Source organism: Corvus kubaryi, unplaced genomic scaffold, assembly GCF_017639235.1.
Source record: "Corvus kubaryi isolate FWS band 111438036 unplaced genomic scaffold, C.kubaryi_AGA036_p1.0 37216, whole genome shotgun sequence".
NCBI classification, from domain to species: Eukaryota; Metazoa; Chordata; class Aves; order Passeriformes; family Corvidae; genus Corvus; species Corvus kubaryi.
In genome coordinates this window covers 1,771,148-1,784,495 of record NW_024581061.1, presented here as the reverse complement: position 1 = coordinate 1,784,495, position 13,348 = coordinate 1,771,148, and the positions used below count along the sequence as shown (strand labels likewise).

The following is a 13,348-nucleotide window of genomic DNA, read 5'->3' as shown; positions in this document are numbered from 1 at the left end:
TAAGATATATATTTCAATGAATTTTCATCTAAGTTGTACATGTATAAATATCTTAGATACATATTTTTAACTAAAAAGCATGCAAATAGATGTATTTAATTTGCTGTCAGTATACAAATAAAAGAGTATCATACTAGACTTCAGTGTTTCCCAACTTAGTAATTATACATATATTAAAAATAGGTAATACTCACTGTGGCATCATCTATTTTGCAGCAAAGCAGATTTTCGTGATTTTTAACTAAATGCTAGCTCAGATGAGTTACAGAACCAATACCATTCAGCACATTACTTAAATATTAAAAAAAATTTGAAGGTAAGGATACAAGAAATATCTTCTTAAAACAATTTTGAAGTTGACGTTCTTTATATTTAAGCATTCCCAGTATTAGCTGACATTGTCTTTTTCAACCTGAGCAATGTCTTTATTTGCTACTACCATGCTATTTTCAAAAATACCTTATTTAAAACCTTGACTCACTTCAGTGTTATCTCCATGACAGAACATAAACAAATAACTTTTTACTTGAAATAATGCAGTTGTATCAAAAACTGCAATGACAGCCCAGTCAAAACTCAATACTGATACCTAAACATATTCTTAAAGATCTTTAGCTGCTTCTACTAACCACAGTTGTCTTCCTCTCTCCATTCCAATAATTCGAAGCATTTGGTCTTACTAGATCAATATAGCTATGCTTTGTTCTGGAAAGAAGATTAAGTACAGTATTTGTAATGTTTTAACACTAGTATTTGCAATGTTTTCAACAAACAGCCATTATATTTCAAATTAAATTCTCAATACTCTTCAAATCCAGCAATAAATCAGTATTACAAACTTATGTCAAGTGCACTTTGGGGAGTCATAAGAGCAGTATTTATTTCTTCAAAACTGTTATGCTAGCATACATTCTTCCTTCCACCCATCTCTAATAGTATGCCCTACCATAAGAACTCTTTCAGGAAAATACAGTAAAATTGAAGGAGTTTTCTTCTTGTCCTCCTTGAAAATAATATCCTTTAAAAAGCTTAAAACTTTTAAGTTAAACTCTTAATACTTTTAGTTCATGCAGCACCTTAATCTGTAACAATATAAAGTGCACATTTTAAGTGTATTTATTGTTTGAATACAACCTACTTGTAACTGGGAATTACTGAACTAGCTGCAAGTAGCAAATAAGTCTGCATCAGCAGAACGCAAGACATGAAAATGTAGTTTAACAGCTAAGAATAATCAGAAAGTTACAGACGTCAATTAAGTACGCAAACTTATCTCAAGCAAACAGTACACTCTACTGTTTCTCTCAGTGCCATCTTTTTACTCACACAAGTATAGAAACAGTTGGTCAGGGCCATTCACGGGTTTACCAAAGCTTCATTTAATAAGACAAGATTACATTTTTTATATTAATTTGTCAAGATTATGCTTGTCACGTTCCTCAGTTAAAAAGAAAGTTGTCAGTCATTTACCAGGTAACGTAAAAAGAAGTTCACAAACCTCACCATTACTTAATATGTACCATGGTTTTCAGGAGGACGTAGAGGGTGGTGGGGCAGTGGGGGAAAATAGAAGAGAGAAGAGGGGGAAGAAGAAGAAAATAAAAGTTCAACAGGCCCAAATAGCAAACCCAGACTCACTATCACAGAGCTGTTTCCCAGTAGCATCTAAGAAACGATCTGGCTGTTTGTGAAATTTTCAGGGGCACACATACACATTGTAATTTCAACTGGCATCTTTACCTTCAAGAATTGCTGAGGCATGGACATAAGTTCAAGTCAATTACACAAAGGCCCATAATTAATGGATTATTAAATTCTGAGGTGATGCTTTCGATGTTTTGAAAAAATTCTGCATCCAACAAATAAAAAAAAAATCTAGACATGATGCTACAATTCACCAGATCAAGAACCAGAAGAATTAAAGATAGTAAAAACATGTCAGTGAATATATTAAGACTTTTACTACGAAGTCTCAGCATCATCAGGGAATAATTTTGTAATTTTACACAGTTTAGCTGATAAGACGACCAAGTAACTGGTAAATTGATTACAAATTGGGTAACACTTCCAAAACTTTTAGTTGTATTTTCATCACCCAGTGACTTTACCAGGAAATGGTGAAAAAGCATTCTCTGACACCAACCCCAGGTAAAAGGTACAGAATATGGAAGAGGCTTGCAAATCAGAAATGTCTCAATCACTGAGGTATGCACTTCTTACATTTGAAAGAAGTTTTTGATGTGAGTCCTGTACTATCGGGTTTTTTTTTTTAAATGACACTTTCTTTGATGTGATTCTTAACCAAAAACTAAAGCACTTTAGGACACCTCCATTTAGGAATCATTCTTCTAATAAGGGGGAGATCTAGGTGTTTCTAATTGGTGATTCCAGAAACAAAAAAGCATAATGAGAAAATAACTCATAAATCCGTTGCTACATGCATTCACAATCAATCCTTTGGAAGTAAAATTACTTCCAAAACAGATATTCAGAATGTAACATAGTTGATCCATGTGCTGCACATTTGTATTAGTCTAATTATAATAGGAAAGGCTTTAGGTTCATCACAGAACTATGCAAAATGACAGAAGGGAAGTTAAAGTTCACATATTGCCTACAAATAAGAAAACCCAAAAGCTGAAATATGGAGAAGTTAAATCTTTCCCTCTTAGAAAGTAGCAGCTGATCAATTTTTACCTTTTGTTTCCAATAAGCATTATAACCATGTTGGAATTGGAATGCTGACGAGCATCTTCTAACCAAGTTGTCAAGTGGTTGAAAGTGTCCCTCCTAAGTAGGGAAGAGAATGAACATTAAAAGCAGTATTTTAAGAAATCCTTCCCCTGTTAGTCAGCTTCTTTACTTGAGTAACCAACTCACTTATTAGTGCACATGCTCCGGGGATAAAAGCTAGTAATCCCTTTGTGAGAGGGAGAACAGGTGAACAAAAATTTAGCAAACAAGGAGTGTTAATGAACTCTGACTAAAAGCTAATTGAAAACATGTTTGCTACAAATTGTAAAGAGGATTCTTAGAGCTGTAAGAATCTGTAATTTTATATACATACAAAAACTGCTGAACAGAATTTTAAAGGAACAGAATTTTACCCATCAGATTCAACCAATCCAAACAACAGTACAAATAAACGCATACTCACATAGTAGTATTTGTTTTACTGAAAGCAGAAAGTGGTTGATAATCTTCTGTGAGTTTAGAAGCTGAATAATAAATTCAGCAATAAAGTATTTTAAAGTGAGGTGCATGAATGTGACATTACAGTTTTTACAGAAGGTGTACACTAAGTATTAAATCCCATGCTTGTAGAGTGGTTTTAAGATACCGTATTTTATTTATTAATCAAAGATTAATTTAACTGGAAATCCAATAGAAAGAATATGTTACTTCCTGATATTTAGAAATAAAAAGGGAACAAAAGGAAATCTTGTAGTAAAGTACAAGGCATTGCTCAATACAACAACAAGAGCCAAGACCTACAGAAGGAGGCACACAATAAGATTTTGGAGCCTGAACATTTTCATAAACCAGCCAGAATACCCAGAGTTTTACAGATAAACTGTATGTAGATACTTTAATACAGCAGGGAAACTTCAGTAACTTCTGAACACCTACTAAAAAACTACCAGATTAAGACCTGTATTTTCCAAACCTCATAAACACAGCAATGGTAGAAGTTTCCTGGTATTTTTTATGTAACCAAACTTCTATGTTTTACTATTTCACTCCTTTGCAGAATAGCACATCAGTAAAAGTATTCTGCTATAATTAAAGAAAAATTATCTCTCATGATAATAAAAACATTAGAAAGGAATTAATAAAATATTTTCAGGTCTTTCTCAGTAAAGAGAAATCCAGAGGTCAATAGTTTATAAAAATATTTTATTTCATTCTTCCTGAGAATTTGGGCATACTTTCTCAACTACCATACAGAGAAAACTGGAAGTATGTAGGTTACATATGCTATATCTTGATTTAGAGCACTTAAAGAAGGTTGATACAATGTTAGATTACCAATATCTACACAAAAAGCCAAACTAAATGAGACACTTAGCACTGCTATACACCATAGCACAATTCTACAAAGACATCATTGTAATCCAGTTGGTGTTCTCACCTTGTAATGTCGTACACTAGTAAAGCCCCTGCAGCCCCTCTGTAGTATGATCTTGTGATGGAACGGAAGGACTCCTGCCCTGCCTGTAGAACACAAAGTTTCATTACTTCATATCTAATACTTTTTTTTTTGGTCCTGAAAACCATGAACTTAGAATCACAGGATCATAGAATTCTACTTTTGAGAGATGGGGATAAGGAAGAGTATGGATGGGAAATCAGAAAGAGGACAACTGGGGACAAAGTCTCCAAAAACAGGAAGAGAAGGCACATAAGGAGAAGACACCAACTACAGCACAGTGCTGTTAAAACAGAAAAAAAAAAAGAAAAAAAAATCAGAACAAGACCTCTAAACCATTTTTGGAAATCCCTGACAACCCAATTTACTGAATGGCTTCACAATACATGAATCATTATTAGAGCACAGAATGGACTCCTAGCAACTAAGCTCTGAAGACAAATTTGAAAGGAAGCAAATAACCCAGAGCTTCACATTTGAATTCAATAACCTGCTCCCTGGGGCAGCTGTTGACACTAGAATAAATAAAGTCCATTGTAAATAAATGATGAATGACATCTTTACGCCCACCATCTGCTGGTGTAAAGGTTGTTGGAAGGCCAAGGATGCAGATTTTATCCGTTATATCATAAACTGCAGCCAGCTTTCAACAGTCTTCAGATGGAATTCTTTCAGTAATCATTTTATTAAGAAAAAACAGAAAATGGTTGTGAATTCAATTTTACACAATTCTGCTCCACAGTTAATCAATTTCCTCTGTACTTGATAAATAATGCTTGTCAAAGCAGTTACAGGATGCAAGAGTCATCTTCATATACACTGTGAAAAACTTCAAAGTCTACATAAATTAGATAGTTCTCACAGAAGAGTATTCTGTAAAAATCTCAGCACTTAGAAGTATATGCTCAAAAGAATACAGTCCTGAAAAATAAATATTCATGGTTGCAGATCTTGAGCTCCTCATGCTCATGTTTTTCAGAAGACCTATCTAGCACTTGACACTTGCTAGAAGAAATATTTGCTTCTAATATTTAGCAATAACAGATGCTTTAGCATAATTCAAAGATAACACAGAACATGTTTAAGAAATACTAATGCTGAAAAAAAACCCCTATATATGCAGTAAATCTGTAGAAGTATAGGAAATTGCCCTGATTTAAAACCATGAAACATAACAGTGAAATATTTATCAAATACAAGCTACCTTTCAGCCATGCCTACAAAATAAGTCTATGGAGAACTTTTTCTTCTCAGTTATTGTACTTTTCTTAATACTAGATCATCTTGAACTCAAGGAGAACTTGATCTAGATACTGTCACTGAACAAGAACAGTGAACAAGAACAAGCACAACAAGTTTAGACATGTTCAGTCTTCAGAAAGCATCCTTATCTTCCAGAATAGACAGTAACTTCTGTTTAAGAAAACACTTTATCTTAGCCATTCCAGTGGAAACAGTTATAAAAGTACAACATACTTAATAGTTTCAATACCATTAGAATACACTCACATATGCTCTTGGCCAAGAGTCCAAGTACATCTTTATGTAAACTTTGGTAATAGAATACAACCAGTAGAATACACCAAGAAATAGTAAAAAAACCTACAGTTTTTCAGTGCAATACTTGGTTTCCTACATAGACATTCAAGTAAGCTCTACAACTTTTTCTTGATGTGGTGACTAGCTCAAGTGGGTGGGAGATAAATGAAACATTTCCCTGCTACATAGACAACTTATTGTTACCAGGGTATTCCATAGATTGCCTAAATTCATACATGACCTGGGCTTCACCTAACACATTAAGATTGCCTGTTTCACCTTCATAAATTCCACCCTGACACGTGAAATTGTTCATCTCCCTAAGTAAGTTAATCATGGTCAAGCAACATGTCAGGTTCTAGCAGATCTTACAAAAATGTAAGAGTTGTGAACTCTTAAAAGAATCACTTACTTAGAAAAGTTCAGTATATAAATCCTAAAAGTACTGTAATATTTTTAATTCTGCCTCACTTGACAATGGTGAAATTTAAACATCATTGCTTCCTTAAGGAAAGGGTAGAAAATGGTATCTTCTTTGGTGAAGTATTATTTTGAATTAATCAATTAATTGAAGAATTAATTTCCATATAGCAATAATTAATTTATGCTTACATATACCGATGGACAAGACAAAATAAATTCCCTTTCATTCTAAGCAAAAGAAAACTGAGTTTCTGTAAAGAAGCTCCATTATATTAAAGTTTATTTCATATATAATATAAAAACATATTATATAATAAAACCACCTTATATATATAATTTACTGGCTACTTTAACAGAATCATTCTGAACAAGATCTAGAAGGTCAATATAGCAGGGTTAGGCATGTAGAATATACTCCACAGCTTTTTTTTAAGCATCATTATTACTTTACTTCTTCATCTGAGAATTTTCTCTGTCCCCTCCCCTTTTTTCCAAGGGGGACAAACTATTTCAAAGAAGTCAAAACTGAAAGAAAGTGTAGGCTTTCTTAAACTGACTTAAAAAACCACAAGTGTGCTATAATTACACTTTATCAGTCTTACAAAAAGCAGGATCTACCAAAGTTTAGCTACTTGTTACAAGGAGCAACAGACAGAAGCAGCAGTATAAAAGCTCAGTATAAATTAAAATCAGCTTCAATACCAGAGAAAGGCCCTTTATCTTAATTTTGTTATTACCATCTCTTTCATGCTCCTGCAAAATCCAGCACTTACTTTTTTTTTAATCTCTCTTCCGTATTAAAAAGCTTTTTTTCACAGAATGGTTGAGGTGGGAAAGGGATCTCTGGAGGTCATCTATTCCAACCTCCCTGGCTCAAGTAGGGCCATTCAAAGCAGACTGCCCAGTTCCACATCCAGATGGTGGGGGAGGCAGCAGTCTGTGGTGTCAGAAATAGTAGGGGTAATACTCAGGAAACAAATGTTAAAAATATGGCCTTGGGTGTTTCCCAAGGCCACATTACATCCAGTACAGGTGATACAAGCTTTTGCTCCAAGACAATCCCTGATTATATGCACTGTCAGAGCTTTGCTGCAGTGGAAATGGGAAGATGGAGGATGTTTCTGGTAACAGCCAGACCATGACAGCTACTTCACACACAGAAACTCCAGCTCAGACATGGCTGCCTGCAGGAACCTATTACTGCACACTGAGCAGGCCTGAACATGCCTCCTCTCTCTTCAGGGAAGCAGGTGCTAGGTCTGACATGAGTAGCTCACTAATCATGAAAAAATGCAGGCCTCTGATAAACAAGCAATGTTTTAAGTGCTAAGTAACATTCTTTTTTGGCTGTTTTCTGTACTGTAAGCTTTTACAATTCATACCATAATGGTTCACAGAAACAAACACTTTCTGATAGGAGAGACTTATATAGACATAGTTCTAGAAGTCATAGGTCTTCAAGCAAGTACAAAAATCTTTATCCTTGCTTCAACTGCACAGACATATCCCATGTGCTTCTCAAAACATACTTCAGTATAGAGACCAAAATACAATTTGAAAATAACAATGTAAGCAGAACACAAAGCATTATCGATCACCTCAGGTCACTAAGATACATGGAGATTTAGGACCTGCCCTAGAGTTTCAGGAACATTTAAGCTATGCAACTGTGTTGTCAGGGACACAGTATCTCTGGCATATTTAAGAAAAGCCTCTAAGTGTTACTATTAAATCATGGTGTCATATCCAAGTATGCTGGTGGAGTTGCATCAGTGGCAAAATATGAAGGCAAGCCTTTGTTTTCAAAAAGAGTTACTTGCAAGTTCCTTAACTGTGTATTTTTAAATCTATAAAATAAGGGGAAAAAATTAAAAGAACCATAACTCAGGAAAAGAAAGTAGTTTAAAAAGCAGCATCCACAACAACGTATCTCTCCCTAGAAAACAGTCCATTGATTTTGCTGAGCTCTCTATTCTCAATGCTGAAGAATTTGAAAAGTTTCTTCAAGGACCAAGTTACCTGAGAACATCCCAGCAGGCCTTCAGCATCCAAGCTGACAAATAGTTTTTATTCAGAGGGAACATTACAGTATACATCTACATCCAATATGAGAACTACAACACACCTAGGTAGTAGCTCTGGACTCCCTCACTCTGAGAACAGGCATACATATGTGGTATGTTCAAAACTGGTGACAGAACATTTCAATCACACCGGGAATTATTATTTACTTGTTTACATTTTCCTAAGTTGCAAAGAAAACTAAAAAGACATCTTAAGAAATAACCAACTCGTGTCACACCACCTACAACAGCTGCCAGCTGGGAACTACTCCACAAAGTTGATCCCTGGAATAAAATGTTCCAGAAAGAAAGAGGAGCAATACATACCTTTAAATATAGTTTTGAAAGTTATAAATACATTAACAGCCACTTAGTCACATGTCAACTTGTTTATACAAATGCATTAATCTTTCTTGCAATCATGTCTCCAATTCAGAAAAAAAAAAAAAGAATTTTAAGATGGTTTACTAGTATGTAGTACAAATAGGCACAGAAGCAGTGTAAAAATAAAAAACAACCCCTTCTGTTTCCAGCAAAGATTCCCAAAAAAACCCAGAACTAATAACTAAAAATGCTTATGAAGAATCTATCACAATATAAGAAAGTCTCATAATTTATGTGAAGGATTTAGCCAAGTTACATGTTGCTTTAGAATTTAGTCAGCATGCAGTAAGAACTGAAATTTCAAGAGCACTAAAGATCCCCAACGACAAAACTGTACATATGTGTAAATACAGATCATTTGTACATCTGCCTTTTCTTCTGGTGGTGTTGAATAAATGCCATTTAGATATCCAAAGCAATTCCCAACACATCACAGAACCAAAGGTTTAGCCTTCCATTATCAGAAGTACACTTCTACTTATAATTTGAAATAAACTGTACTTGAAACCCTTAGGTTTTAAGTAGGAACCCTCACTAAAATAAGAGTTCTACTGTGCAAAAAAGTAGTTCATACTCCTCCCATTTAAGGCCTTATCCTAAGCAAGAGTTTGCTCTTGTAGAAATCTTGTAATTATTGTAGAAAGCATGGATAAGATGCAAAGAAATTAAAAAACAATTCAGAAAATAACATGCCAATATTATAGTATTTCAATAACCAAATACATTTAAGCATGACAGACAAAGGTTTGTGAACACTAAGCTAGAAGGTGTATCAAGTTGCTGTAGCTTCCTAAAGTGACATCATGGGTGTGAACAATAACTTAAGCTACTGGCATTGAAGTTCAGATGATGGTCATACTACACAAACAGCAACAGGAATAACTTAAATAGACAAATCCCCCTGCCTCACCCCTCAACCCATGGATCCAGAAATAAGTTAATCTTCCCACATGGCAGCAAACAGTCTGTGACTGACAATTAAACGAATTTCAGAAACTAAAGTAGATCCTCTGGAAATTCTTGATGTTGCTTCACAGCAGTGTAACAACAGAGGGCTATGAGATGCATTAATATGCATGCAGGTACCATGGTTAAAAAGAGTCAAATCAGTAAAAATGTAGTAAAAGAATACACCAACTGCCCACAAACATGAGTGTGTTCTGACTAGCAAAGCAAGTAGAAAACATCATGAAGTAAACAGTTAGTGACGAGCTCTTGGGGGTGAACCCTACATCCTAGCAATTGTCAGAGTCACTAGGATAAATATTCATTAAATGAATGAAGAGCACTTTATTCAGTTCTAATAGATCTAAACCAATTGAAAACACAAGAAAAAGATCTTAATTCACACGAAGAATTAGTATATTCAGAATATCTGAAAGTGAAATACGCCTTTAACAATCATGCCTTCAATCTTCCACAAACATGCTTTTTTTTTATACAAGCTGTCAACTCCTAACACTATCAATTCAATTAGAAAGTACACTTGCATGGAAATCAAGAAGTTACTTTAAATTAGTTTAGAAAAACCAATTATTTCACATATTTAGTCTGCCTAAGCAGGGCTAAGGTGTTGTAAGCAAACGTAATTATGAATTAATGTTTTTAAACCATGGATTTCCATGAAATAAGGCTGAAAGATATTAAAAATATTGCATTTAAGTACACAGGAAATGTTCGTATCATACCAATTTAGAGAACATTAGCATTGCTTAGCGTCATCACAGATCTCTCCTACTGCAGAGTCTGAGAAAATATCCTCTTTCAATTACTGCTTATTTTTGCTCATCAACAATGACTTTTTAGTAACAGTCAATGCAATACAGAACATCCCCCTCAACAACAAAACCAAGGCCACTGACTCAGCCTGGTAACAAGCCCAGCTATCTCTCTACAACAATGAACTTTTTCTGAGAAGCAATTTTAATATTTCTTAGTGCTATGCTGCTGCCACAAGACAACCAATCTCATCTACACAGCTTATTTAAACTCCAAAAGCTTAACAGCTTCCAGAACAGTCATTTTAATCCTTACTAGTTGCTGTAAACCACTTCTAGTTCCCTAAAAGTTGTGTGCAGCTGACACTAGCTCAAATACCACACTTCCACAAAAGAGTTGCTTAACTTACCATAATAGGCAATTACCAACTAAGCAGTTTGGACAAAAGTATTTCTCAGTCCATCCAACTATTGGAAGCCATTACTATGATTAAAGATAAAAGAAGAGAAATAATCTAGGTACTAAAGACAAACAACAATTTCGTCCAATACCTCCTCTTTACAGACCTAAAAACACCAAAAAGGAATAGTGAAACCCAAAGACTCACAGAGCTAAACACCTGGGCGTGCCACAGCACACACAGCAGCAAGCTTGCAGAGCCCAGCAGTGGGGAGATCCAGAACAGCCTGCAGCTGGGAAAGAACAACAGGACACTATTTGCTTGTGCAGACATGAACAGTAGGAGAGCTGAGACTGCAAGACAACACTAAATGCAAAGGCCACACTGAGTATCTTTCATGGAATGTAGGTTTTCGTTTGTGGGGTTTTTGGCAGGGGAGAGGCCTGGGGCTAGGTGTGTTTTTGTATAAGACTAGTGTTACTAGACTACCAGCTCACAGGACCAAATACTGGACTACAAATTCTAATAGACATACATGCATTAGTTAAGCATATATTCCAGTCTGGCCTCATCCAAAAGGAATTCAGTTCATGTACTCCCACATGGAAAACAGACTGCAGTAAATAGAGCTAACCTCTGTAATACACTCCTAATCCAAACTAAGATGCTAATGAAAAAGTAAAACATTCTTGAGTTATCATAAAAGAAGGACACACAAATGGATCTCACAGACATGCAACAATGTTAGGTCTCCGTAAGGTGCAACATACTCCTGCAGTGAGGTATGCTGCAGCTTCCGTATGTTCCCATTACTATGACACACCTTTCCCTGGAACTGCAGTGATCTGCTGAAGACAACATAAAATGAGCACTGTTGCATAGAAATATCAAGCCAGAAAAACCTGAATTTTAGTGTTTGATTCTCTTAAGCAAGCAAGTTCATTGTTAAATAATCCAAACAAATTTTATCGAGCTCTCCACTTCTTATGCCTCTGCTCAGGATGCATCCTGTTCAGTGATGGATTAAAAGCAGGTGTGTAAGGCTAGCACCAAATCAAAGAAGGGCTAGTGCTGTGACTCAGTAAGCACCAACCAAAAACATAAATAGTTCATGTGTTTCCTTAGCAACAGGTGTAAAATGAACCTTCTCTCACCAAACAGAAGTTGTTACAGCTTAATAAATACAGAGATAGCACCAGTAACAGCTACCAGTTTTGGCTAACAGAAAATGAGAATATGCTTAACACAGATAGAACACAGTAACCTCGGTCATTATGGACACTGGTGTACCTTAACACTCATAAGTAAAATATCTCTTGAGAATTACCTCATCATGTTTCTTATTTTTAGTATTCCTTCAACCTTTGCACCCAAGATCACAAATGATACAGTGCAATTCAGATATACTAACAAACCAAGACTGGATTAGAATAGAAATATCCCGTGTTTTAAAAATCAGATTGCATACAGTTAAACTTTTAACTATGACCAATATACTGTCATTCACTGCATACAATTTATAAACTATTAAGTACAACACCAGTATACAATCTACTCAGTGTATGAAAACTTCCAATTAATATCTGCAATTTATGTATGATATACTTAAGAAGCTAGCCAGAAAAAAATCCCTGCTCAAACAGAGTTTATAAGTTATAGTCAAAAGTACTTGGGTTGCCATTTTGGCTACTGGACAATTTGCATGCATTCAAGACAACAACCAGACTGCAAAGAGCCACTGAGTCAGAGGCATCAGGAAAAGCACAGTCTACTGAAACATAGCTGAAGTTCATTCATATCTAAGGCGATTAACAAAATCAGTTCAAATGCCAGTGAAAGACAGTAGTAAAATTAGTACTTTCATCTGCAGACAATCTGCCCTAATTTTGTAGGTAGGTGTAGGTATGTAGTCTCAGTCACACTAAATACTAAGGATTTAATCATGAAGCTACTTTTTATGCAGAGATTTGCTTGCATATTGACCTTAAAAATGCTCAGCTACCTTGGTAGACTGCAATCCACAGTTCTAATAGTAAAAATTCCCGGGGCAGAAAAAGCCTAAAAAAAGCTGACCATATTGTTCTATATCTTTTTCTTAGAACTTCCAAGAAGGCACAGGTGTTAGATGCCACTTCAAGTAAAGAACTTGTAAAGTAACTAAGGTCTTACCTACAAAGTTCACTAAAATATTACATTTATTTACATTTTTATATACACATGCACATATGTAGGCATGCATACATGAATGTATGCCCCTTCACTGATTTGCTGCAGCAAAAAGGGCACATACATGAGGCTAGGGATCACGTACCTGTCAGTTTCTAAAGGTATCCTAAAATGCTTTTAGAAAAGGAAACAGGCAACTCTTTCTTAGGGAACAGCCAAACACATTTAAAAGATACAGATAGCAGTATGAACATCTTAAACCTGCTTCAGAAGTGTAGACAGTGACTGCTTTATAGTAAAGTGACTGACAACACAAGAACAGCCAATATATATTCTTAACCTGAACCCCCTCAAAAGTCAAAGTCTGAATTTTGGAAGGTATTTTGAAACTTTAAGCATTTATTAGTCCCTTCTTGACTGAGGTATTTACTGTCTTGAACTTGTGCTCTTAAATCTTCTTCTATGAAAAGTAAGCCATGTGTTTTCTCCTACCTTGGAAACGCA

The 13,348-nt window shown here is 35.3% G+C and overlaps 1 protein-coding gene across 1 annotated transcript in view; it reads right to left on the bottom strand.

Annotated features, from left to right (window-relative positions):
• The window catches only part of RAB2A (RAB2A, member RAS oncogene family), a 43,203-nt gene that overhangs the window by 13,831 nt on the left and 16,024 nt on the right, over positions 1-13,348 (bottom strand). Inside the window, exons 5-6 of the mRNA XM_042022589.1 lie at positions 4,133-4,215; positions 2,698-2,790 (exon numbers count right to left, since the gene is read on the bottom strand). Coding sequence (XP_041878523.1) covers positions 2,698-2,790; positions 4,133-4,215 — 176 coding nt within the window. The remainder of the gene's footprint in view (positions 1-2,697; positions 2,791-4,132; positions 4,216-13,348) is intronic.